Source organism: Cynocephalus volans, chromosome 7, assembly GCF_027409185.1.
Source record: "Cynocephalus volans isolate mCynVol1 chromosome 7, mCynVol1.pri, whole genome shotgun sequence".
Lineage (NCBI taxonomy): Eukaryota > Metazoa > Chordata > Mammalia > Dermoptera > Cynocephalidae > Cynocephalus > Cynocephalus volans.
The window spans coordinates 151,490,277-151,515,412 of NC_084466.1; the positions used below are offsets into that span (position 1 = coordinate 151,490,277).

A 25,136-nucleotide genomic window follows, 5' to 3' on the forward strand; every position below is an offset into this window, starting at 1 on the left:
GGAATCTATACTTATTTATCATCTCGTCAATTTTCTCAAAACATAACCTACTTTTCAGCGTGATTAAGTAATTATTTTATGGTTACCAATAGAGTCAAAATGGATTTTATGTACTGATACAGTTGGTTACTTGAAGTCCCCAAGTTGATATACCAACTCAGCTACTTTAAATGTTTTACAACAATAGCAAAAACATATTTTCTTGAACATAATAAAATTAGTTTCCCCCATTATAACAAAACCACACCATGGTGTGTTGCTGCACAGAGCCCCTTAAAGCAAGTCAAGAGAACACAAACTTTTCCAAGAAGTTTTCTGGCTTCTCTTTCTGCCTCTGAGCACAGGAACACTGGTCATCTGCTCATGTAGAAAATTGTAATCATGTATAGGGGGGAATTACTTTTGTACTCTATGTCAAAAATTGTCTTCTTTCATTATAAAACACCAAACTTCAAGACTGGGAAGCAAAGTAGTATGCCCAAATCAGTTTGTCTCAGCAGTCAGCCTCACAGATAGAGGGTACTTACTCCCTATCTGCAAGCAAGAGTTTGCCAAGAGGAGGAAGAATTTCTAGGATGAAAACACAGCAGGTGAAGGATCTCATCTGCAGCACTGACCATCTCCTTATACAAAACTATCACTACGGCAGCTTGTAGGTCTTGAAATTCCCTGTTAATGAGCCCCAAATTTATAATTAAATGGAGAGGACCAGAGGTATTGCCCTGACCAGTGCCCTGCTCATAAAGCAGGGGTGTCACTCAAAGAGAACAGAACAGTAGCAGAAAGATTTTCGGAGGAATGGAAGGAGATCCCCAGCTCTCCCCAAGGAAAGTGACTTTATTTGAAACAGAGCATAGGGAAGTTCAAGCCTAAGGGCATTCTCAAAAACAAGAGGAGGCCAGTAGTTCCATCTGAGTCACAAGCTAAACAACAGGCAAGAAAAAGACAGCTAAGAAAAGCTCTCTTGGAATCAGAATGAACATTAAGGACTGGCCTCAAAAACTGCCCCAGCAAAGGAGCCCAAATCTAATTAAATCAGATTGTGGAGCAATTTGTGCCTCAGGGCACTGTTGAAAGCAGCTGGGCAGCAATTAGCGGAGTCTAAAAGCTGGGAGGGATACCAACATAGGCAAACATCTTAGAAAGATCAACAGACAAAAAGAACACTACTAAGACCACTGTCCTTCAGGGTGACTGTGCATATGCCTAAGGCTGAGCCCTCTAGGGAGTGACATTGGAGGTCTCTGACATATAAATGCAATACTCCTTTCTTTCCTTCACTAATTTAAAATGCAGTTTTAAAAACAATATGTGTATAATTGTATTATTGGGACAATAACATATAGAAAGTTAATATATTTGACAATAACATCATCAAGGTGACGGATAAGAGCAAAGTCATACTAGAGTAAGGAAAGGATGCTAGGAAGTAACTTGAATCCACAGCAACAAATGAAGAGAACCAGAAATGGTTAATAAGCACATTAACATAACAAATTATAAATAACTACTTGTTCTTATTCTTCTCAGCTTTATAAAAGACATAAAATTATATAAAGTAATAATTATACCAATATATTACTGTTTATAACATATATATGTAATATGTATAAAAATAATAGCACAAAAAGAAAGAAGAGGGACTATAGATACATAGAAGTAACATTTCTTACATATCTTTGGAATTAAGTTAGTATAAATATAAAGTAGATCCTGTAAGTTAAGATCTATATGGCTAAACCCTAGAGCAGCCGTTAGGAAAATATCACAGAAATATATAGTGAAAAAATCATTAAAGGAACTAAAATGTTACACTAGAAAATATTCATTTAATGTAAAAAAAAGAAAAGCAGTAAAGAGGAACAGAGGAACAAAAAGACACAGACATGTAGGGAAAATGGAAGGCATAAATCCAACTATATCAATAACATTAAATGTGAATGGATTAAATACTTCAATTAAGATGGAAACTGTTCTTCCAGATTAAAAAAAGAAAAACAAGATTCAACTATTATGGGATCTAAAAAGAGACACACTTCAGATTCAAAGACACAAATAAACTGAAGTTAAAATAATAGAAAATATGTATTATGCAAACAGGAACCATAAGATGAAGTAGCTATACCATCACACAAAATAGATTTTAAAACAAAAAATGTTACTAGAGATACAGACAACTCACAGAATGGGAGAAAATATTTGTAATCACACATGTGATAAGGAACTTGTATGTACTATATATAAATAACTTCTACAACTCAATAATAAAAAGACCACCAAATTTAAAAATTGGCAAAGGATTTAAACAGACATGTCTCCAAAGATGATATACAAATGGCCAAAAAGCATGCAAAAAGATGTTTGATGAAAATGCAAATCAAAACCAAACGAAAGGGCCAGCCTGTGGCTCACTTGGGAGAGTGTGGTGCTGATAACACCAAGGCCATGGGTTCGCATCCCTATACATGGATGGCCAGTTAGCTCACTTGGGAGAGCGTGGTGCTGACAACACCAAATCAAGGGTTAAGATCCCCTTACCAGTCATCTTAAAAACAACAAACAAACAAAAAAACAACCAAATGAGATACCACTTCACACTCATTTAGTTTTAAAAAATTAAAAACAAACACATGTTGGTGAACATATGGAGAAAGTGGAACACACATACTTCTGGTGAAAATTTAAAACGGCTCAGCACTTTGAAAAACAGTCTGGCAGTTCCTCAAAAAATAAACACAGAGTTACCATGCAACCCAGCCAGCAATTCCACTCCTAAGTACCTACCCAAGAGAAAGAAAACATAGATCTACATAAAAACTTGTGTACAAATGTTCATAGTAGAATTAAAAAATGGAAACAACTGAAATGTCTACCAATGAATGAAGAAACAAAATGTGGCATATCATACAATATTCAGGTATAAAAAGAAATGATTTATGCCACAACATGGAAGAATCTTGAAAATGTCACACTAAGTGAAAGAAGCCAGACACAAAAGGTCACATATTGTATGAGTCCATGTATATGAAATGTCCAGAAGAGGTAACTTCATAGACATAAAAAATAGAGTACCAGTTGCATAGAGTTGGGAAATTTGGAGGAAAATGAGGAGTCACTGCTAAGGGGTATGGGGTTTCTTTTGGGGATGATGATAGTGTTCTGGAGTTAGATAGTGATAATGGTTGCACAACTGTGAATATACTAAAAACCACTGAATCAAACTTTAAATTGGTGAGTTATATGGCACGTGATTTATCCCTCAATAAAGCTGCTATCAAGAAAAAGCCACAGCACAAGAATCTTGACTTGCAAAATGTTATTTCATGGCTATTTCTTAGAAACTATATTCAAAGAGATGGCAAATAGGCCCATGTGAAACATAACATTTCAAGTTACTCTGCTAATTCCATATGAATTCAATCAGATGTTGTGTAAATAAAATGCTATGAGTGGTCGCTTTGAAAAAGTATTTTTTCGAAGCTAAATATACTCCCTTGGATGAAATCAAATACTATATTAGCAAAAACTTTTTCACTAGCATGAATTTGATATAAGCATGTGGGTCTATAAAATGGATCAAAGCAAAATTATTTGACTACAATAAAGAAATCCATTACATATTTCTACTTAAATACAAGGCCAAATCATGTACCCAGAGTTCAGTACTACTAATGATAGTAAATATAAATAAAAAATGTACAGTAACAGCGACACAAAAGGACATAAAAATCTCAACAGCAGACACTAAAATTTACTATAAAATGAGTTTTAATTAAATGCTATGTTCACCTTTCTTAAAAAAGAAGTATACCACTTTTACAGTATGGATTACTTACTACCCTATAATATGTATTACTTAAGTTACACATCAGAATTGTCGCATAATATAAAACAAAATTGAGAAAATGTAACTTAGAACAAAGACAAAAGAATACAAAGCCTTAAAAACAACACAAAACAAAAAAAACTCTGAATTATACCTTCTGTCTGAATACAGAACATTTCCCTAGACCATGCCAGAGGCTGAGCACCAGATGCTGATTTCTGGTTAATATCTTCACATGGTTAGTTGTCCCATAAGCTTTACAAATTCAATTTGCCCAACAAAAACTCATTTTCTGTCCCTAAGTACCCTTTTTCTTCCTCTTGTACTTTTTATCTCAGATAAAGTCCCCACAATCTACCTAGTCACCTAAACCATTAACCTAAAGAAAAAAACAAACAACAACAAAAAAAACCCAATCTGGAAGCTCTTCCCTCTTCCCCATTTCCAACTCGCCAAATACCCTTCAGTTAAATACCAAATCCATGTCAATTCCACCTCTTAAGTGTCTGCTGTATCATTACCATCCTCTTCCTATAACTGCTTTCTTCACATTCCAACACACCTCACCTGGGCTCTGCCTCAAGCTTCCTCATTCTTGAATAGAAACCTCCCACACAACCCTACCACCAAAGTGACCCTCAGGACCAGGCAGGCCTTCAGCATGTCCAACATTACTGTGAGAACCACTCCTCTACTCTTTTTAAAACATGTCATTCAGATATGGACTCTCCTCCACCTAAACTCTTGGGGTGGGGCACATGACCCAGACATGACCAGAGTTCACCATTCCCCAGCCACCACTACTGGTTCAGGGATGAGGATATATCTCAAGTTGGGCCAATCAGTACCTTCCTTGGGACTTTTTACTGAAACTATCAGGAAAGAAGCACGCATTATTTTTCAGTGAGATCACTGGCTATGAGAACCATCTACCCCCAAACTGACAACATTTGTCTTTGCTACCTGAGATTAAACCATATGGAGAAAACTGGAGTTGGGAGATAATGAGCAGGTGACACAGCCCTGATGATATTTTCCCAGGAGCTAATGAAGCTAGAAATACTATATTACATATGCAAATAAAATCCTCTCTTTAAAAACTAGTTCAACTTTTGCTGGCTATCAAGTCCTAACACATTTCTTAACTAAACTGAATTCTATAGCTCCACTATTTAAAATCCTTACATAATTCTCTATTACATTAAGGTTAAAGTCCAAAGATCTTAGCATAGAACCCTCCAAATTCTGGCCCCTGAATTACTTGATGGCGTAAAAATCAACTTTTGAGTGGCAAAACGCCGTAAGCAAAGTCAAAAGATAAATGACAAACCAGAAAAGGATATCGACTTTCATCACAAAGGGTTAATATCCTTAATACATAAAGGGTTTCTACGAAATGAAAAGGAAAAAACCAATACCCCTTAGAAAAATGCACAAAAATATAATCAAATGGTACATAGAAGAAAAAATGCCAATGACCTTTAAATGTAAGAAAATATGCCCAACTTTACTTATGATAAAAGGAATGAAAATTAAAACCACATAGAAATTTCATTCCCATCTACACTGCAAAAACACAAAATTCTTATGAAATACTCTATGACTGAGGCCATGGAGGAACAGGCAAGCTCATAGATTACTGGCTGTAATGCACAACAGTACAACCCCTGTGGAGAGCAACCCCTCCAAAAAGGAATTTACCTTTGGCCCAGCAATCTGGAAGCCTATAACAAAGAAACACTGACAAAAATAACAAAAAATTCTATTCATACAGGTTCTCACTGCAACACTATGTAACGGCAAAAGACTAGAAACAGCTAAATGGTTGAAAAATGAAGAGTACTCTACAGCTAGCTGTAAAATGGAACAAAGAAGATCTCTCCATACACAGTAGTCCCCTCATATCCACAGTTTCACGTTCCTCGGTTTCAGTTACACTCAGTCAATCATGATCTAAAAATATTAAATGGAAAATTTCAGAAATAAACAATTCATAAGTTTTAAATTGCACAACTGTACTGAGATGGAGTGACCTCCAACATATAAATGGTAAGTATGGAAGACCATGTCCGATGCATTTCCTCTATATAAGAGAGAGGAGAAAATGTGTGTGTATGCACAAGTGTGTATATTATGGTATATAGTACAGATGTGCATATTTGGGGATGCATATGCATGTCCATACACACCCCCCATATATGGAGATTGCATGCACATAAATATACCCACAAATACCACATTTGTATTTGCTTACATTTTCAAAAGCAGTCAACAGAAAGCAAAATTAATTCTAAGATACACGATACAGTTTCTTAAACAAAATGCAATTTTAAAAAAGAGGGAAATTTGTTCTAAATTAATAGACGCTTAAAAGAGTATCAATAAAATGCGATATACAGACCTTATATGGATCCTGATTCAAACAAATCAAGTATAAAAAGACATTTTTGAGATAACTAGAGAAAACTAAACATGAATTGGGCATTAGATGATATCATTATTGTGCATTTTGCTCGGTGTGACAGTGGTATCTAGTTATTTTAAGTTTATAACTTGTAATCTAGAACAGTTCCCTCTTTTCTTAAATAGTATTTATTTATTTAAAGAAACTAGATCATTTATTTTATAGACTTGCCCAGGTGTCATTTTAATATTCCTTTGCCCCTCATATTTCCTATGAACTGGTATTGGATCCAGAATCTTATATAGATCCAGATTCAATTTCTTTAGCAAGAATATTTCATAGGTGGTGCTTTATTCTTCTTATTGCATTGTACTTACTAGGAGGCACATATCTGACTGTCTCACTTTTTTAGTGAGTTAAGATACATACTAAAGTACTTACAGATAAACTGATATGAAGTCTGAGATTTGGTATAAGATAATCCAGCAAAAATTACAACAAAAAAATATGGAGAAATAGATAAAACAAGAATGGCAGCATGTTGAGAATCATTGGAAAATAGGTAATGGGTACATGGGAGTTTAAATATTTCCAAAAAAAATTTTTTTAAAGTATGGCTCCTACCTAAATCTCCAAAGCCTTATCTCTTATTTCCCCCTAACGTGTACCCTATACTCTGGCCATACTAAACTAAACAGTAGTTCCTCCAACATGGCATACAATTTCTACCTCCACACCTTTGCACATGCTAGTCCTGTTGCCCAGAGCACTGTCTCTTTTTGACCTGACAAACACCTACTCACCTTTCCAGATGTGGCTCAGACATCACCTCCCTCAGAAAAAGCTCTCTAACCTCCAGTCCTACACTAAGCTGGCTTTCCCTACTAATCAATCCAATGGCTAATACTAACAGCACTGGAATTACTTACCTGCCCGTCTCCCCAGTTAGACAATGAATGCCTTCAGCACTGCACTAAGTCTGCACAAACAGACTCCATAGACGCATGAAGTGTACTGGGGAAAGTTCTTGGGGAAGAACCTCAAAGTATACACAGTGGACCATGTAGGGTTCTGGCCAACTATTCTGGCCCAACTATTCACACCTGCTAAGCAAGCAGGTACAAAGAAAGCCCAGACCAGTAGGAAGAAGGAAAGTTGAGAAAGGAGTAAAATTCCTTAAGAATATCAAAGCGAGCTTCTTGAGCCTGGCAGAACACCTGCCCCCTGTGAATGCGATTACTAACAACAGCATGTTTCAGACTGGAATGTGCATGTCAATCACCCTGAGACCCAGTCCACAATGGAGATAGTAATTCGGTAGGGCCTGAGATTTTCTGCCTTCCAGGTGACATTGATGCTGCTGGTCTACAGACCACACTTTATCTAGAAGGCTCTGTGAGACCTGGGAAGTCAGCTCTCTCAGGGAACATGCAGCATTAACTCCTGCCTTATAAATCCTCTTTTGAAATGCTTTTTTTTTGGCAGATGGCCGGTACAGGAATCCGAACCCCTGACCTTGGTGTTACAAGGCTGCGCCTTACCAAGTGGACTAACTGGCCAAGGCTTAATCCTCTTTTAGCTTACACATTCTGTGTCATTAAAAAAACAAAAGCAGTCAAACAAAAAATCAAAAGGCTAATTCTTCTGCGTCTGTTGGCATCTTTTTCACATTGTGGCAACTATGCAAGCTCATTCATTTCAATATCCGCAGCCTGGGAAATATAGGCTCTCAACAAGTGCTTGTTAAATGATACTTGATGGAGTAATCTCAACAAATTTAATTATATTTACTCACTGGACTGTCTTTCCCATTTGATTATCAATTTCTTGAAGGCAGAGACCCTTCCCTTGGTTCTGTGACACACAGTCCAGCACACTATGGGCCCTCAGTGAATGTCTGATGACTGAGACTAATGACTGAATATGCAAACACACTACATACAGACTCCTGGAGAGAATACTGCATAAAAGCATATTTTACTCACATCTTATCACCTTATTGATATATACCTTATTCATATCTTGAATTTGCAATCCTTTTTTCTGAAGGATTTAAAATGCTCACATGATGACTCGTTTTCACAAAAGTTCAGTAAAACACACTGAAAGGATCAGCTCTACTTAACAAATAAGAAAATGGCATAAGGAGGTTATACATTACGATTCCTAATAGACAAATGCTATCATCATAGAAAAAAACGTTTGACGAACGATACCTCAGTCTTCCCACATTCATCAGGTGGATCCTGGTGTATGGCCATTTGATACTTGACATATAAAGAAAAGGACTGGCTGAAGGACGACTTGAACTCTGGGTCCTCAAAGGAGACAGGTACTAACCTCACCTTCAGAGCAAGGAAAATACAAGCAAATGCTATTGAAACATCTCTACCTGATGATATGCTTCTGAAGGTGAGGCTAGAGTAAGATCTCCGCAAATCCACTTCCAAAGCTCAGCACTGAAACGTGCTAACAAAAGAAGAAACCCTTAAACAGGCTGACTAGCACAGAACCTGAAGTGCTATACTGGTACTTAAAAAAAACTTAAACTTAAAAAAGCCAGGACAATTTCTTTTTGTTTTATTTTTGTTTTCTGTCTGTCTACCTACTGTGGTTCTCTACGTACACTGGAGTCACTACTGTTGCTAACTGTGATCATGGCCACTACTTTTGCCAGCTTTACTTACATTTAGTGTTTTAAGCTTTTATCCCTTCCAGATTTTTCTTGGGTCTTTTGATTTATAAAATTACAAGCATTTATGAGGACTTCCATTAAAACATTCTATCTTACTATCTTACTTTTCTGGTCCCACTCAGTTGTGCATGAATAGTACATTAACAAAGAATAATTAAGCTGTTATGAACTCTCTCTACATATGACTTTTAAATATGAATAAAGGACATTGACCATGTTGGGCAAAGTATGCCTACCATAAAAATATAAAACTTTTTTGCTTTTTCTCATAGATTTTAATTTAGAGCTGTATTTATTACTAACTTTTATATAAATGCATCTAAACATAGTAACTTTAAATAAAGATAATTCTACTGGTTACTTTCCACTCTGAAATTATACACAATTAACACTGAACATGGCTCTAGGTAAAATTTGCACTTTCAGAAAGTCCATTAATTCATAGTCCTATCTCTTTGCAGTTATACTGCAAATAGAATATAAATAAAAAGTACCACAAATAAACCAAGAGTTCATACAATGGTATCAAATGGTAGGGAAAGTTCTGTTTGCACAGAAAAATTACACTTGGCCTGCTGACCTGGCTCACAGTTGGTTTATCAGGTGGGTCCTTGTGAATAACCATCTGGTAACGCTTATAGACCTGGTAAGACTCCTGAAATGTGGCTTTGAACTGAGAACTTGGTGGAGATGATCTCACCACCCTCACCTTCAGAAGGAGTTAAAAAACAGTGTTCATTAATTCATTCATTTATTCATTCCACGGAATATGCATTAACAGTGACTCCCACCCAAAAAACCAAAAGTTGACACAAATATTAAAGCACAAACACATAATATTTTAACATTAAAAATAAACCAGAGAGTAAATAAAGAAAAAAGTTATTTCTGTAACTTAGACTCATTAAGAAGGCAAAAGGGATCCCGTCTAAATGCTAAGCCTCAGCTCTGCCGACTAAATTATGTAAGTCTGCCTCTACTGTGAACTGCCAGAATACTGGCACTCACAACACAAACACAAATAAATATTCTTTAATTTTAGTTGTATACAACTCACCATCAGTCAGTCAAAGAGACTAAAAATATGAATATATATTTGGACACTCTTTCATCATTGCTAACTCTAAACTTATAATTTTATAAGTATAAAAGACAACCCTTATGAAGTGTTAATATTTCATAGCATAGTTAAGAATGAAAACTCTGAAGTCAGATTTTCTTTTCTCAAATCTTATATGTCACCATCTTGGTCAAGTAAAGTAACCTCTCTGTGCCTTGGTTTCTTTATATGTAATATGAGGATGAGTTAAAAACTAATTGCACACAGTAATGGCTAATGTTTATTTTAACATTAATTACTTGCTAACCAGTTAAAATGTGTTATCAGTACAAAATAGTAAAACAGAAAATTAAATGCAACACAATAAGGGCATAACAGGAAACTTTTCCTATGTGGCATAAGAAGAAACAGTGACACCCAGTGGATACCAAATCTCCACACATCCTGGGTATCATTACATTAAACAAGTAAGTTGACTACTGCAGAACTGTTATGTGAGGCATGCTTGGTTCCCTGAATACATTACTATTCATGATGAAAAGATAAAAAACTCTTCATAAAATATTTTAAATAGTATGTTCAACTCTCTTTACAATATTGGAAGGAGAAAAGTCAATATCAAAATCAGAGTAGCCAAGGAGTTTTAATAGTAAAAGTTGTTAAAATAAAATTTATGTCTGAAAATACATATATTGTCCTAAGGTTTAGAATGCATCAAAGTTAATTCTTAGCATCACGTCTTTAGTGATAAGTGATATTCTTAAATACTATTAAGCTATAAATGCAAAGACTAACCAGAGAATATGATAAAATTGTTATGGTTTATGTTTTAGAAAGAATTTTATAAATACAAACTAATACTGAGAAATCCAGATTTGATCTAGAAATGTAAATCAACTTGGAAAAAAGAAGGACTCTGGCTCATCTATTCATATTATGTATTCAAGTATTCATATTATGCCTAAATTGGTTTGCACATTAATGAGAGGATTTTAGTAGCACAATTTAGTACCATTTAGTTAATTCCTAACTGCTGGCTTGCATGTGACAGCATCTGCTGCCTTATCAAGATCATAATATTATAATAGATAAAACGTTTATTTGCTTAGTGTGACCTACTCTCTTTTACTCTCTAAACCAAAACTGCCAAAAATGAAATTTTAAAGAGTATTTTTCTTTTTTACTTTAACTACTAAATTCCAATCAAAGGATACAAAATGCAGGAGCACCCTGCATAAAAACATGCTAAAACTGGAATTGTTTTCACAACTTTACTAGCCAACTGCCTACAGTATTTTCAAAAAGTCTTTAAAAAAAGAAAAACAAAGTATTCTCTCAAAGAGCAATTAGCTTAGTAAATACAAATGCTCCTCCATCCCAACTCTTTAATTTCTTATTATTTAAATAGCAAAACATCAACTGATTAGTACAACCTTAAATGAAAACAAACAAGGTACTCAACAAAAAATAAAACAAAAACAAAACAAAAACCCTCCAAAGTACCTCTAACTTGTGGGATGCACTTTCTGGTAAAGATTCAAAAATTAAATCTTCAAGTGATTTGGGCTGGTTAGATTTAGCCTTTGGTGGAAACAAAGACGGTGAGTGACCTTGAGCCTGGAAACCCTCAAGTTCTCCAGCTGGCTTTTGCTGCATAAGTTTTAACCTTTTCCTTTCTTTCCGGATTTCCTTTGCTTTTCGACATGGAGGCTTACTCAAATCAGCCCCTTTGCCTAAAAAGAATTTCAAAATATTAGAGCAATCACATTTGGTTTTAGAAATGTTGTTTCAAAAGTCTCCAAGATTCTACAGAATAAGTCCAAAGAGTTCCAACAGGTTAGCTTTGGGGTGGATGTTTCAGAGGATCCTGGTATAAAGCTCTAAGGTGTTCTTAAAATTCTACCTTAGAAGCAGGAGTTGCCAAAGTAAGTAATCACAGAAACTTTTCAAGGCAGCTCTCATTCTTGAAAATCTTTTTTTTTTTTTTTTAGTATCCTTCACTTCTTTGCCTTTGTAAATAGAAAAAACATAACCAAATCAAATACCATCTGCTCCAGAAAGACACTGTTATCTCTGGCCCACATTTCTGAGGGATATTTCTCTGAAAGCACTGGTGACATAGGTAAATATAAATACTTAGGAACCAGTTGTAAATGAGTACAGATCCCAGAACAAACTCTGGCAGGTTTCCTTAACAAAAAAAAAAAAAATCCTTGTTTAGTTGAAGGTATTTGTGTGTCTTTCCACATTCTGAAGGTATTTGGGTCTGACTAGTTCAGTTCTAGTTAATCAGAGTTTTGTTCTAATTAAGACCTAATATCAAACTGAGAGCCCTTTACAATATAAAAATTTTAACTATTATAAACTATGAATGTTAGAATAGTCTTTTATCTAATAAGCCTTCTGCAAAGAATCTATCCTGAGGAAGTCGTAAAAGACAAAGGCAAATAATGATGAACACAAATGAAAATCTCAAAATAATCTAAATGCCCAATTATGAAACAATTACACATTTTTCAGAATATCATACAGCCATTTTCAATGCTTTGGAAGTTTTAGGGGATTTCTCATTACACAATGTTTAAAAATAATTCCAGTTATGTACAAATATATACATTAAAAATATTTCATAAAAGCCTGGAAAGAAATATGACACCATGTTAACAGTCATTTTACTTGGGTTTAGAAATAAAGGATTTTCCACTTCTTTTTTTGTAGTGTTCTCTTTTCTCCAAATTTTCTAACAATGAACATTACTTTTGTGATTTTTTTTAAAAGCTATTAATGAAATAAATAAACTATTGCTTTTTAAGACCATGAAACACAATATTCACAAATCATATAAAAGTCAGCAATAGGAAGGTATATGACTAGCAAATTCAGTTTTTATAGAGAAGAAAATTAAGATCTAGAATGGTTAAGGGTCAATAGAAACAAATTTGACAAGAGTAAGTTCACAAACATGTTTTCTAACTAAAAACAAAGCTTACCTATAAGAAAAGACTTTGAGTAAGTCTAATAACCAGGTAAAAAAAGACTGATTCTATAATTGACTGTTACTTGATTGCCTTACTGAATTAATTTTCTTAGGCCAGGGACTATGTCTTTTCTCAAATTTGTTCTGAGGGGCACAACAGTTAAGAGCACACACTCTGATATAGGCCACCAGAGGACACGGATCAGCTCTATCTCTTGGCTAAGTAACCTTGAGCAAGCCTCCTTGTCTGTACAAGAAAGGTGATAACCAGACCTAAGAATGGCATTCCTATGAGGGTTAAATGAGTTAATCTATGTGCAGCTCATAAAACAGTTATCTATGCTTCAATTAGGGTTACCTATTAATATTAGCAAGAAAGATGATAACCAGACCTACCACAGTACTAATCACAGCAAATTAGCATTTTAGCTTATTTAAAGGATACAGATATACCACCCAGGCAAATAAGTCCCTTCAGCAGAATAGAAACAGATCATTAACATAAAATTAGTACACCACATCAATTCTGCACCCACAGAGGTTCAAAGCAACTCAAGAATCCTAGATTAATCCGAAGTGATTTGAAAAAAAAATTTTTTTTGGTAGCTGGCCGGTACAGCTATCCAAACCCTTCATCTTGGTGTTAGAACACCAAGCTCTTAACCAACTGAGCAACGTAGAGTTTAGAAGACCTGCATAATTTCTAATTAAGTTCACTTGAGAATATATTTGTAATATTTTTTTTAATGAAATGGAAACGCAGGTTCCAGAAAAAATCCAAAGATTCCTACGGTTGAAAATAGTCTTGAATTCTTGATAGAGATATCCTAAGGTTAAAAAAAACTGCAAAAAAAGCTTTTAATGTTTCAGCAATCATACTGCTGGAGGTAACGTTATTGTCATTCTAAAACTGTTGTACAATGTGGGATTAAAGAAAAATGGGTAACTGTGATACCCTCATCTAATTCTACCATCCCTCATGTCTTTGAGAACATTTCTGAGTGTGGAAGAAAGAAGACACAAACATGAAACCAAAAAAAAAAAAAGATTAAAATGCTATAGTCCTGAATTTGAACTTTAAATTATCCTTATGAACTTATAACTCCACAAGTCTGCTCACTAAAAAGAACTAGAAAACAGTGAGCAAGCCAGTAGCAATAATGTATACCCCAGTCTAGTCTGTGATTCCCCAAACACCATTTCCCACCAAAAGGAACTCGACCTGCTTGAAGAAATGTCTGTGCAAGATGATACAGGAGCATCACATCATAGCATAGCAAGGAAGCTGTCAAACCTACTAGGACTGTGTCAAAAAGACTCAGAAGCCAACTTCTGAAGCTCTCACAGGAGCAACAGATTACAACATAGCAAATATGTTTAGATCCATGAGTTCACAATGACACCAAAAAAAAACCTAATTGGTCACCATAGGTGTTATTTTCAAAAAACAATAAGTAAAAAGAATCAAGAATTTATTCTACCTTTGCTATGAGTTTTTATGGGAAACAAATAGATGACAGAAAGTTTGTCTTTATGGAAGTACTCCAGTCAGTAAATGAAGAATTAAGGACAGAATTGGAATATGTAATGACTGATTTAGGCATTGAGCATGCATGACTGTTAGCACTAACACGAGAGGCACCCAGATATTATATGTCTCCTGAAAGAACTTTCGACCACCCATGAAGTAACCTTACCCATCCTCAAATAAATAATTCAAACCTGAATCTAATTTAAGACTTGCCCCTACCTCCAAAAAACAAAAGAAAATTCAGCCCTGAATCTGATCAAGGCTCTAGATCCAACTCTCAATTTACAGGTGGGCAGAGAACAGGTTAAACTACATTGCAGATGTGATCAGTCTACAGAGTGGGACAAACAACCCAGTATCCTCAACAGGTAAACTGCAAGTAAAAAAAAAAAAAAAAGGGATAACAATGGAAGGGAAATCGATAGATCAAGAGATTTTAAAAATGTATCAACCAATTGCAATACAGGGACATTATCTGGATCCTGATACAAACTACTGTTTAAAAATTAAAATTTGAACACTGAATGTTCGATGGCATTAAGGAATTTTATTTAGGTGTAATAATAGTACTGTGAATACGTTTCTTCAAAGTTCTTATCTTTTAGAGATACATTATGAAACAAAGACTGGCATAATGTCTAGAATTTGCTTCAATACAATACCGGAAGTGGGGAACTAGATATGGGTATAAACAAAACAAGAGTGGCTGTCATGAGTCAATAATTGTTTCAAATTAGGGTAGGGGACATGGAAGCTCATTGTACTATTCAATCTATGCTTGTATGTTTGAAATTCTCCACAAAGATTTTAAAATTTGACAAACCGTAACTTTTAAAAAATAAAAATAAAAGAATTGACCCTATCACCCAAGAGAGTAAGAGTTGAAAGACATTGTCTAAGTCATTCAAAATATTTTATTAGACTAATCTTATTGAGGAGGAAATCTCAGACCAACATAATTTAAATACCATGAAAGCCTTACGTAAAAAACTATTCGATAAAAGTGCAAATGGAAAGTTTTCTGTGCTTTAACTTGTATAACATAATTTAGACAAGAAAAGCCAACAGAGTACTAAAAATCTCTCCCTTGGATCACTTTGAGTAAACAAATACAAAAACTAATTCAAGAATTTCACATTTTATGAAATAATTTTGAAAGAGTCTCACACACACACACTAAGCCCATTTAATGTTGGGTAAAATTTTAAGCCTAATTCTTTTGTAAGTGATAATATAAAAAAAAAATCTTACCTTATTAAAGGTGAAGTTAAACATCAAAATCTAGACATTTTTAAACTAAACTTTATTATAATTACATAAAAAATTTAAGGATAAACTAAAAAATTTTACTATGTCTGTATTTTGGACATAATAGCTATAATATACATTGTTTCAATTCCGAAAGTAAGAATATTTATCACGATATCTTTTCACTGACATAACTTGGTTCCCAATTTCTAAAGCCCTATGGCAGTTAGAAGAAATAGAATTCTTTTAAAATGTCTGTATTTGGGGATAAAAAGGCTATTATTTCAGGCTTTTTAAGCATAGTAGTTTTAAAAAGGCTTGATTTGTCCATCTAAATCCAGGTAATAATTAGTATAAAAAAATTAGGGTTCTATTTTATAAATTTCATGAGCAAATTCATCTTTTTGGCTGATGGTAGGGCCCAGGGATTATGATGTAAGCAAAAAGAAAAACTGTTAATAAGACCTGATATCAAACTTTCCCTACCTGGCTTAGGAACTGTATGAACTTTAACTGAATGTGATGGTTCACCAGAGCCCAACTTCTCTTCTATATCTTGTGACTGAATCAATTCATTCGACTCTTCTTTCATAGAGTTGTTTCCTTTTTTCTTCTCTTCACTCTCTAAGCTCTCTTTGAGGTCATCACTGAGCGTTTTAAGATCACACTGTATATCCAATTTATTTATTAATGCAAAGTCACCTGCAACAGCATCAGCCATTGCAGAGTCCATGGGCTCATCTACAAATCAAAAGAAATGAAAGTCCATCAGCCGGGTCATTGGACATAGTTAAGATAAATACAGGAATACAATACCTCTATTACCCATTGTGGCATGAACTACTATGTGTCTACCAAACCCATTCTCCTGTCTTCCTAAGTATGAGAGCTGTACTAAAGACTGTGGCACCCTAACAGGGGAAAACACCACTAGTCACTTTGTAAGGTATGACCATGTTCCCGCCAATGAAATATGACACAATTGCTATGTCCAATTTTGCCTAACTTTTTAAAGGAAATTTGTGACCCTGTACTTCCATACTTTCCCCTCCCCACTGGCTGGATTAGTAAAGACCAGAGCGACCTTGGAAATCACATTTTGAAGAGAATCGCAGAATGGCTGGGAGAAGCAGAGCTGCAGGCTGACCTGGAACACACACACTGGACTGTTATGTGAGGAAAGAAACAGACTTTTATCATTTGGTGTTTCTTTGTCATAACTATTTAGCCTTTTACTCTAAAGATTAAATCATTCCTATGAATTAAGTTCCACACACAAAAATTCAGAAGCCCATAATAAGTGAAATAAAGAACCAAATATAAAAGCTATGTAAAAAGACAGGCAACCATCAACTCACAAATGGATAGCATCCTTAAAGCTTATCTGCATATTAATTTTTGAAAGTCAGAACATGATTCCTGGCCACCAAAAAAATTGTATATTGACTAGCCAACAAAATCTATTTAACCTTTAAGATTATGTACCAACAATACTTATCACAGCTGGACCAAAATTCTGATATTTGCAATGCTCCAACTGCCCCTAAACCTGTAAAACTAAGCCTTCTAGCCTCTTCTCTTCATTGCCCCCAGTTCTGCAAGTCTGCTCCAAGTTGCCCTGAATCCTGGTCCATTAAGGGCTGTGCATGAGGTTGAAGAACTTACCTGCCTTGCTGGTCACTGTACCTCCAGTGCTTACAACAGATGTTGTAGGCATTCAAAACATACTTGTGGAATAAATTAATGAGCTAAAACTGGGGTAGAAAGTTCCCAGAATCAGGCATTTCCTATGGCAGTGGTGAGAAAAAGCTCTAAGAATGGGTGGCATTCCCAATTCTCATGCTCATGTGTTAGACACTGCCTTCAGGAAAGCTTAAAAAAAAAGAAAAAAGTAAGAACACTAAAAAAACTGAGAAAGCAAAGTATCTGTGACCAAAGTTAATTAAATGCTACTAATTCTTTTAGGAGAGTCACTCACAATTAAAAATTTATGAGACAAACAAGAAACAATTTCAGACAATATAATTTACTGAAGTAAAGCCTTACTCAAACACAAAACCTAATCTTACTCAGCATCAAACTGTGCCATCTTGTATAAGCTACATCTAAGCGTCTGTTTCTCCAGAGATAATGCTACCTTCTATTTACTTCATAAGGATATTATTAGGATCAAGTAAGATGAGTTGTCAAAGCATTTCAAAAACTAACATTTCAATAAACTCCAGGAAATCACAACATCTTTAAAATGATCCTCAATTTTCTTTCCAAGCTAGACTCTCTGGTCTATAGTCTCTATACCCCTCATTTGGGGGCCAGTGGCAATAGTAATTGCAGTGCTAACAGTAGTTGCTGTCATCACAGTAGCAGTACATGATTCTAGTAATGACCAACTTCCCTTACCTAACTTAAGATCACTGAAAGTAGGAACCCTGGAAAAATACATCAATTTAAAGTAATTAGTTTTACACCCCCATCTCATCTTACCCTCGCATCTTCCTTTGGAAATTTCCCCTTTAGCCAGAAATTTCAACATTTTTTTCAAAACCTTCTTGTGAGATTTTGATGGCTGAAACTGTAAAGGTCGGCACCTAGGAAAGCAAAATATATATTCAAAAAGTAAACTCAACCTTTGAAGAAATGAAATCAGCTCTGGATAGTATCCAGTACAGTGAGGCAAATCTCATGCCTGGAATTTCTGCTTAAAAAGGGGGTTTACTGTAGCTTCTAATCCCAACCCAAATTACAGTAAGACTACAATTAAGGAATTGAAAAAAAAAAAAAAAGACATAAACCATTAGGAAAAAGAGCACGGAAGAAGTGTTCGAAGCTGGAAAGCACGTGTACAAGTGGCAACTGGCTTAGCAGACCTGAGAAAGCTGAAACGTAAGCCAAAAAGATATCCAATTTTCTTCATATTATCCCCAAAAGTCTTGGGGATTGGTGATACCTGACACTCTGGGAATACAATGAAGGCGGGTCTAAAAAGTGGAGGATCCCTTGAAAGTCTGCTTTTGAAGCAGTTAAGATAGATGTCAGACCCCCTCCCCCAACCACACAGATGACTCCCTACTAAACTCAGCAGAAAATTGCAAGCTTTCAGGAAAAAGTAAAAAAGAGGACCTTTTAGATGAAGGATTTAGGTCACAGTTGAAAGCAATGGCACTGTACTAAAAACAGGAAGCTTACGTGACCATGTGCATACTGAATGTGGAGAGCCCCAACCCAGCCCCAGAACACCAGCACATCATACTTTCTCTCCAGAATGTAATCAGACCTGAAAATACTGACATTAGTGATTCCCCAACAGAAGAGCCCAGCTAGATCACCCACAGTAAACAAGACCAAGACCCACCAGGTGCACAAAATTTCCAATGGGACATTGAAAAGTCAGAATGATCAGACACTTGAGGAAGGCCTCTACCACAAAGATAGGCACCAAACTGGAGGAAGTAATGTGGGGGATACAGGCTATGCAGGAAGGACCTTAAAAAAAATCCTCAAGGAAATCTCTTATTTCTCACAAGCTATTACAGCCATAAAATAACAGGTTATTAGAGCCTAAGAACAACAAGACTTCTCAGAAGTAAAAGTATGATAGCAGAAATAAAATATTCAGTGGAAGATTTGGAAGATAAAGTTGAGGAAATCTCCCAGAAGATTCAGCAAAAAAAGAGCAGGAAAACTGAAAAGAAAAAATTAGAGGACCAGTCTAAAAGGTCCAATATTTAAATAAAGGTATGAAAGAAGAAAAGAAAAAAAAAAAAAAAAAAAACTGGAGGTGAATAAATCGAAAAAATAATTTAAGAAAATTTCCCTGAATGGGAGAATATGATGGGAGGAGCTCCTAGACATGAAGGGTACCTCAAGTCCGCATGTGATGGATAAAAACAGACACAGAGCCAAATACACTACAAAATATAAGAACGCTGAGGACAAAAAAAAGCTTCCAAAGAGAAAGGACACGTAGGTACAAGAATCATACAAATGTACAAGAATCATACGAAGGTACAAGAATCAGAATATCACTGCACTTCTCAACAGTAATACAACAATGGAGCAAAGCCTTCAAAATTTTAAAGGAAAATTATTTTCATCCTACACTTCTGCTCCCAGCCAAACTATTAGTTAAGTTTGAACAGTGAGTTAAAACATTTTCAGACATGCAAAGCCTCAAAAAAATTTACCACTCATGTACTTTTTCTCAGAAAGCTATCAGAATGGGCCAGCCCGTGGCTCACTCGGGAGAGTGCGGTGCTAATAACACCAAGGCCCCGGGTTCGGATCCCATATACGGATGGCCGGTTCGCTCACTGGGTGAGTGTGGTGCTGACAACACCAAGTCAAGGGTTAAGATCCCCTTACCGGTCATCTTTTAAAAAAAAAAAAAAAAAAAAAAAAGCTATCAGAAAATGTGCTTTAATAAAATAAGAGAATAATCCAAGAAAAAAGGCAGAGGACACAGGAAACAGGGATCCAACCCAAGAGCTAAAGAGAATGCCCAAGATGATAGTAAAAAGAAATCCCAGGATGACTGATGCACCAGATGTGGAGGGTAAACTGTCCAGATCAGAGCAGGTCAGAAGGCTCCATGAGAGACTTTCATCAAAAAGGTAAGTGATAGAGTAACTTGATGCATCTAAATATACTAAGAGGACACTTACACAACTGGGAGAGCATTTCAAAATAAACTGGTGATAGGTGCACATAAGACTATATAAACAAAAAAGATAATTATTAACTCCAGAGAAAGCAAAAACTTGTGCAGGAAAATAATACCAATGGCTCAGCTGTGAAGCATATTTACACAGTTATAACAATGTGACTACATCTATTCAAAATTACAATATTTCATATAACTGGGGGGGGAAGAAGACACAACAATTACAATTCCTTGAAGTTGATATGACAAGCGAACAGATATGAGGTTGTTCAGGAGGAGGAGGGAAGGAGGTTTTGGTAATGGGCCACAATAATCAACCACACTGTATATTGACAAAATAAAATAAAATTTTTTTTTAAATTACAATATTTCTAAATGGGAAGTTGGGGATGAGGATAAAAAGGGCTTGAATATGGCAGGAGAAGTGGGATGAAAGAAAACTAAACCCTTATCTTTTATAGATAGAAACCCAGAGATAATGAAAGAAAAAGAAAAGAATATATCAAGTACTACTATTATATGAGCATGATACTTAAAAATAGGGAGATGAAAAACCAAAAGAGTCAGTTAAAACATTTGAAGGTGACTGCCACTGGGAAACAAGAAATGGGAAAGTGGGTTCAAGGACTATTTTCCAAAATAAGCTTTATAGAACTATCTGACACTTTAAATTATGAGCATGTATAATTCTGATTAAAATAAAACTAAAAAAAAAAAAAAAAATCATAGCCAGAGAAGTTCATCCTCATTTATATTCATATACTGGGCGCCCCTAATCTCTGCCTAATAAGAAGCTAAGTTGTACAGTTTAACCTCCTTCCCTTTATATATGTTCTCATTATAACTACTGTAGAACACAAAGTAAAATAACCAGAAGAGTAAACTTGGAAAATGACTTCACAAGATCAAGACATATAATAAAATTGTGTAAAGAATAAATTCAGGAAATGTTTTGATTCCATGTTAAATGTAAAAATCACATTTTATAACCACTTTGTTTTGCAATGTTAACTGAAATCCTCTTTATAAAGGCAATATTCCTAGAATAGTGCTTTGCATATAACAGGCACCCAATATATTTTAGATGCTTTATCTTTTTCTTTAGCCAACTGAAATTGGCCTTTTCTGATCATAAAGACTGGCAGGATTCAGGCCAATCCACTTCAAAGTTATGAATAGAATTCTGTTCATAATCCAATAAATTGCTATCTGAAGGAAAATGACTTCTGCCTTAGAGGATGTCATCTCATCACCACAAAAGCTGAGAAAGGACAGCACAAGCTATTCTGTCATTCTACTCTTCGTGGAATAAATGAGACGGTGTCAGCAAACCAGACACCCATCTTTTTCTTTATCAACTGCCAATCCAATGTCTAGTTAGGTAAGAGAAAGGACTCTTAATCAGGGATCAGTGGACCTGTGGGAGTCCATGATCACCCTAAAATTAATACGCAACATGTTACATATTTGTGTCTAGATGACTGGTGGGGAGGGGGGAGGGGGAGAAAGATGCTATAGCTTTCATCAAATTCTCAAAATGGTCTGCAACTCCAAAACAAGTTAAGAACAACTAAGGGAGACAGCTGTGAGGACCAGACAAAAAAAGTGATGAATATAACTGCATTTGATTTTTTTTATCTAGAACATACTCATATATAGGCATTGAAACTGGAGACAAATACATACTTTAATATGTTGATGTACTTTCCACATTTTATACCAAAAAAAAGAAAAAAGATGATGATGACTTTTGCTATCAGAAAAGGAGAGAAAATTCTATGTTAGGGCAAGGTGAGAGGGTGCACGGAAAACCCAAAAGATTATAAAAAAATACAACAAACACTTTGTAGGAAAACAGACTTTTTGGCTTAAGATTTCCATTTGAGAAAACTGGACTCTGAATGTAGGTGACAGATTAAGTTTAAGCCCTGTTCCTACCACATAATTTACAGAATTTTTAGCATTGTTTGAATGCAAGCACTGTGTCAAACGATACACCAGAATGTGCAAAGTCCTATAAAAATGTGCTGTTTAAAAATAACTTGAATAGTTACCAAGTTTCCCAATATTTCATGACACCCACTGATGAGAAAAAAATATCAAGATATTTTTTCACATCATATTTATATCTGAATCAATTAAACAGTATTACTAAAAGCTATTGATCAGCACATAAATACAGCCATCAGTATGTAGAAAAGACATAACTCATTTGCTCTTCCTTATAAAGAACGTCTACCTAGAGTGGAAATTAACATTACAAAACACAAGAGGCTACTAAAAAAGTATACACGATTTTCATATTATTATCTTCTATTAATTAAAATTCTTACCTTATTGTGTACTGAGGACAACATGTTTGATTCATAACAGGTTTGTACACATATTTCCCACTTCTAAAATTATAAAAATAGTTTGTTAATTTCTTAATCATTTTTCACATGTACCAAAATAGATTAGTTCAGAGAACTAAATTAATTAAGGATAAAAATCTAATCAATAGTGTAAATGCACTTGGGTTTAATTACTCTTCATGAAATAAACAATCTTCAAAGTGGGTGCACCAAGGACTAGAACCTGGCCTTTTATTTCTTAAAGCTTTATATATGAACACCAAGGTCAATCGTCTCAATTACCCTCTCATCAGCATCTGATATCCCTTCCATGCCTTCACCTGCCACCAATCCTAAATACCACAAGGGCAACTACAGACAACTGCCCCATGATGCTGTAGGACTGATGTATGCTGCTGCCTGTGACATCCACACTTGCGTAAACGAACCCGAATCCTTCCATGCATTGCTGATGTCAGGTAACAGCAGAACCATTCATTCAGTTCCCACCAGAAACCTGGAAGTCATTTTTGACTCCTCCTTTAATTCACCTCCACATTCTGTCAGCAAGCTTTTTACCTCTAAAATGTATCTTATGTTTGTCCCCTCCTATCATCATTGCCACTAAGACTCTTCTTCATCATCTCACATTTGGACAGTGCACTAAGTCTGGAACTCGTCCTTCTGCCTCCATGTCCACCTCCTCAAATACCTCCCTGCAGTCTCAATGATCTTACGCAAAACAAATTTCATCACATTTCTCTCACATAAAATCCTTCAACGGCTCCCTTCTAACCTTAAAAAAAAGTTCCTTACTATGGCCAAATCCTTCAACATCTGACCTGTGCCTACCTTTTGAGCCTCATTGTTAAGTTGAAGTAAAGTTGTGATGTTTCGGGTGGTTCAAACAATCCTGTCTTTTGGAGAGTATTGTCATAGAATATTTCATATTGCTTATATTTACATAAGAAACTTTGCCTAAGAGTTACTTAAAAATCATCTATACCATGTACCAACCAGCAGCCAAAAAAAAAAACTACATAAAAATAACTACCCAAAAAAGGCAATGTGTGGACCTTAATGGAATCCTAATTGAAATAAACTGCAAAAAATAAAATAAAACTTTCAGACAATCTGGAAAATCTAATCAAAAGTAGGTAACAGATAACATCAAAGAATTATTAATTTTGTAAAGTATGATAATGGCATTATGGATATGTTAAAAAGGAAAAAAGAATCCTCTCAGAGATTCATACCTATTACAGGTACATTGATATGATATCTGTAATAATAATTCACACACGTAATTTGCTGTAAAACACTTTGGGAGGGGAGCAGAGAGAGGGAGTGAAGAGACTCAATGAAACAAAATCAGCAGAATGTGAATAACTGTTGAGGCCTGGTGATAGGTACATGAGGTCCATTATAACGTACTTTCTGCTTTTGTGTATATTTAAAATTTTCTGAATAAGCCTTTTTTTTAAAAGAAAGCAAAATCACTACACAAAAGAATACAATAATAAAAACACCCTTAAACCTCTTTCCAACAGGAAAACAATTTAAAGACAAACCCAATTTTTCAATTATAAGAAGAACGTAACAGCAGAAAGTCTTTGTATTAAGGAGCTTTACCTTCGCCATCCTCGATCTATAAGATCCTGATAATCCTGTACTGTCATGGAATGTGCCCACATGCCTGAAAAAATAAGTAATGTGTTAATTACAGCAGGTTGAACTTTTTTCTTTTTTAAATGCAAAGCAATATATATATATATATAAATTTAGGCTAAAATTCTAGAACACTCGCAGTGGATAATGAAGTTTGTACACACTTCACACTTAGTTTGACATAATATACGACACAAATGAAAAATAAAATATACTTATTTTAATTAAAAAATCAAATACATCAAAGTGATTACACTTAATTGACGATCAGTCAGTAGTCTCTAAGGCATCATAAAGTTACATCCTCCCTGCAGTCAGACTGCATCACACCTTCAAAACTTTAATAATACTGCTTGACTTTCCTTTTATATTCATAACCAATCAACAAAAGCAATCAGGGGCCGGCCTGTGGCTCACTCGGGAGAGTGCGGTGCTGATAACACCAAGTCTAGGGTTCGGATCCCATATAGGGATGGCCGGTTCGCTCACTGGCTGAGTGTGGTGCTGACAACACCAAGTCTAGGGTTAAGATCCCCTTACCGGACATCTTAAAAAAAAAAAAAAAAAAAAAAAAAAGCAATCAGAAAAATAAACAAAAAAAAACTTTAATAATATCCCTAATGATTTAAGACGCTGAACTCTTCAGAAGACTCAGAAAGCAAATTTTTTTGTTCATATTAGTTCTCCTGATTTATGTATATCTTTAGAAGACAGTCTTGAACATTAAAAATAGA

General features: G+C 35.2%; 1 protein-coding gene across 8 annotated transcripts in view; it reads right to left on the reverse strand.

The window, feature by feature from the left end:
* ATE1 (arginyltransferase 1) overlaps positions 1-25,136 on the reverse strand; it is a 168,837-nt gene that overhangs the window by 141,181 nt on the left and 2,520 nt on the right. For 4 of the 8 annotated variants that reach the window (XM_063102397.1, XM_063102399.1, XM_063102396.1 and 1 more), the window contains exons 2-8: positions 24,367-24,430; positions 22,735-22,797; positions 18,226-18,329; positions 16,228-16,482; positions 11,489-11,718; positions 9,506-9,634; positions 8,447-8,575 (exon numbers count right to left, since the gene is read on the reverse strand). In XM_063102397.1, the coding sequence (XP_062958467.1) occupies positions 8,447-8,575; positions 9,506-9,634; positions 11,489-11,718; positions 16,228-16,482; positions 18,226-18,329; positions 22,735-22,797; positions 24,367-24,430 (974 nt within the window). The remainder of the gene's footprint in view (positions 1-8,446; positions 8,576-9,505; positions 9,635-11,488; positions 11,719-16,227; positions 16,483-18,225; positions 18,330-22,734; positions 22,798-24,366; positions 24,431-25,136) is intronic. The other 4 variants (XM_063102403.1, XM_063102401.1, XM_063102404.1 and 1 more) reach the window with 2 other exon arrangements.